We start from the raw sequence: 2,871 nt of genomic DNA, 5'->3' as shown, positions 1-2,871 counted from the left end.
CTACACTTCCTTAGCAAAGGAACATTCAGCAAAGAGATGATCTCGAGATTCAATGCCAAAGCCACACAAACCACAAACATTGTCAGTAGCCAAACCAAAACGAACAAGCCTATCTTTAGTAGGCAACCATTCAAGTATGACCATCCACGAGATTAAAGAAAATTTAGGAATGTGAGCAGGGAACCAGATCAGCTTGTGCCAGTTTACCTTCACCCTGCAATCACAGATATTGTCCCAGATCCATTTTCCTTTAATAAGGCTCAAATTGCACAAGGAAAGAACAAAAGTCTAGCCTCCTCTCGCATACTCAGAAGTTTGCGTAGGATCCAACTGAAGTGGGCTTTGAATTCTACATCCCAAAAGCTAGTTGTTTTGACACAATACTCTTTAATCCAGGCAATCCACAGAGAGCCCTCATTAGCCAATATTTGTTTTACTAGTAGCAAACATCATGCTTTACTCCATACCACAAGGCTTCTAAGACCCAAACCACCCTCAGATTTCAAGGAGCAAATCTGATTCCATCCCACACGAGTTCCTTTAGCTGGGGAATCGCTGCCCTTCCAGAAGAATCACATACAAAGGCGTTCAATATCCTTGATGATCCCCTTGGGAAGAACCAACTGCCTACTCCAGTAGTTAAAAATGCTGAACAATACAATTTTAACCAACTGAAGTCTACCCCTATAACTCAGATTCGTATTAGACCATTGCCAGAGCTTATCTTTAATCTTTGTCAGTAAAGCTTCACAGTCTTTACCTGTGAGTTTGTGAGTCATTAGAGGCACCCCAAGATACCTCATAAGGAGCTGCCCCAATCTAAACCCAGCAGTCAATCGAATTTGTTCCAGGTCAAGCACATTCAAACCATAAACATACAATTTTGTCTTATGAGCATTCAGCTTAAGGCCAGACAGCTCGTAAAACTTATCTAAGGTGCTTTGCACTCCCAACACAACATCTAAATAGCCATGACAGAAAACTAGCAGGTCATCCGCAAAGCAAAGGTGTGTGAGAGAGATTCTCCTACACTTGGGGTGGAACTTAAAGATACCATGTTTTATAGCAGCATCTAAAAGAGTGGACAGAACATTCATGGCAATGACAAAAAGGTAAGGTGATAAAAGATCTCCTTGCCTAATCCCCCTAGCTCCTTTGAAGTACCCCACCAAGCTACCATTTAAAGAGAGAGAGAGAGTACATTGGGGTAGTGATGCAGGCCTTAATCCAATTATAGAAAATACTAGGGAGCCCCATAGCAACAAGAACATTCAACAAGAATTCCCAACTAACAGAGTCAAAAGCCTTCTGTAAATCAATTTTGATTGCACATCTAGGTGAGAGGCTCTTCCTAGAGTAGCCTTTAACAATTTCATGAGCTAGCAGGGTGTTATCCATAATGTTTCTACCCTTAACAAAAGCTGACTGACTAAGGGATATCATGCCAGGGAAGAAAGGGGCTAGTCTATTAACAAGAAATCTTGTGATAGTCTTATAAACTTCTGAACAACAAGAGATAGGTCTGAATTCTTTTGCTAAGCATGTATTAAGGGATTTAGGCACCAAAACTATGGCAGTGGCATTGAATGCAGACAGTACACACGAGGATTGGAAAAATACCTCACAGTAGAAACAAAGTTAGTGCCTACTATGTCCTAGGCAACCTTGAAAACCCCAGAGGTATAACCATCAGGGCCTGGACTTTTGTCATTTCCTTGCTTAAAAAGGGCCTCCTTAATCTCCAAATCACTCACCTCTCTAGTTAAAAAATCAGCAGCACCTTCAGGAAAGGAGTAGTTCAGCAGTCCTTTTAGATCCTCAATAAAACTGTTCATGACTAAAGGAACAATCTCACTAACTCAGTAGCCATGCCATCAAAAGTGTCATAATATTGTCCATCTTCACATTTGATTACTCTACTGGTATTTCTTTTCTTATTAGACTCTACCCTCTGGTGGAAGAATCTAGTATTAAGATCCCCCTCATTTAACCAATGCATCTTAGCCTTTTGTCTGTAGAACAAGGATTCACAGATCCACAAGTTCAACATGAATTCTTTTCTCATCATCAACTCTCCTTTGCTCAACATGAGTCAGATTAAAAATCTGAATTTGCTCAAGCTCAATCCTTTTTCTCTTCACTCTACCTGTAATATCAGAAAAGCGCTCCTTATTAAGCTCTTTTAAGAAAGTCTTGAGTCTTCTCAATTTACTGAAAGGAACTTTTATAGATGAACCTTCACAGTGACCTTGCCATGAATCTTTAACTGTGCTCAGGAATTTATCATGTGAGGCCCAACAGTTAAAAAACTTAAAAGGCCTAGGCTTCTTGATCATAACACCTTTATGTGTCCATAATAACCTAAGGTAACGATCAGAGACTCCTTGCGCTTTGAATTCAACAAAAGACTCAGGTTAGTCCAGCAACTACTGAGAGTTAACCAGAACCCTGTCTAACTTCTGAGCTAAGAATGATCCTTCCTACCTGTTTGACCACGTGAACATAGGCCCAAGGAAAGGGTGGTCCATTAAATCAAGCTCCTCCAAACAATCTTGGAACTCCTTCATGTCAGAGGAGTTATGCACTCTCATAACCTCAAAGTCTGAACTTTCCTCTACTCTAACAATGATATTGAAGTCCCCACCAATCACCTAAAGGGAGGAACCAAGATCATTCTCTACAATCCTCAAATGCTCCCAAAGACCTCTTCTAGTAGCACCATTATTGCTTCCATAAACAACAATAATTCGTGTTCTATGCCCATCAATGATTCCAATAATAGAAATGGTCTGGTCACATCTTTTCAAAATAGCAAATGACATATGCTTCTTCCAAAGAATCCACAATCTTCCCCCTTCCACACAATTATAG

General features: G+C 40.3%; 1 protein-coding gene across 1 annotated transcript; it reads right to left on the bottom strand.

Annotated features, from left to right (window-relative positions):
• Positions 1-1,835, bottom strand: LOC120172731. Its single transcript, XM_039180129.1, has 5 exons — positions 1,688-1,835; positions 660-1,243; positions 468-560; positions 308-363; positions 1-214 (listed from the first exon to the last, which is right to left on the bottom strand). The coding sequence occupies exons 1-5, from the start codon at positions 1,833-1,835 to the stop codon at positions 1-3; spliced, it is 1,095 nt and encodes a 364-aa protein (XP_039036060.1).
• Positions 1,836-2,871: the final 1,036 nt, after the last annotated feature.

The sequence above is a fragment of the Hibiscus syriacus genome, unplaced genomic scaffold (genome assembly GCF_006381635.1).
Source record: "Hibiscus syriacus cultivar Baekdansim isolate YM2019G1 unplaced genomic scaffold, ASM638163v2 tig00111877_pilon, whole genome shotgun sequence".
In the NCBI taxonomy this organism is placed as follows: Eukaryota; Viridiplantae; Streptophyta; class Magnoliopsida; order Malvales; family Malvaceae; genus Hibiscus; species Hibiscus syriacus.
Note: the sequence above shows the minus strand (reverse complement) of the source record. Positions and strands in the feature narration are given on the sequence as shown.

Bases quoted from the DNA above. Each gene is read 5' to 3' on its own strand.
- LOC120172731 (XM_039180129.1), bottom strand. From the start codon at position 1,835: ATGAACAGTTTTATTGAGGATCTAAAAGGACTGCTGAACTACTCCTTT. The intron at 561-659 runs GTATTGTTCAGC...TTCTTCTGGAAG, and splicing joins GACTTCAGTTGGTTAAAATT to GGCAGCGATTCCCCAGCTAA. The intron at 364-467 runs GTATGGAGTAAA...CAAAACAACTAG, and splicing joins TGGGTCTTAGAAGCCTTGTG to CTTTTGGGATGTAGAATTCA.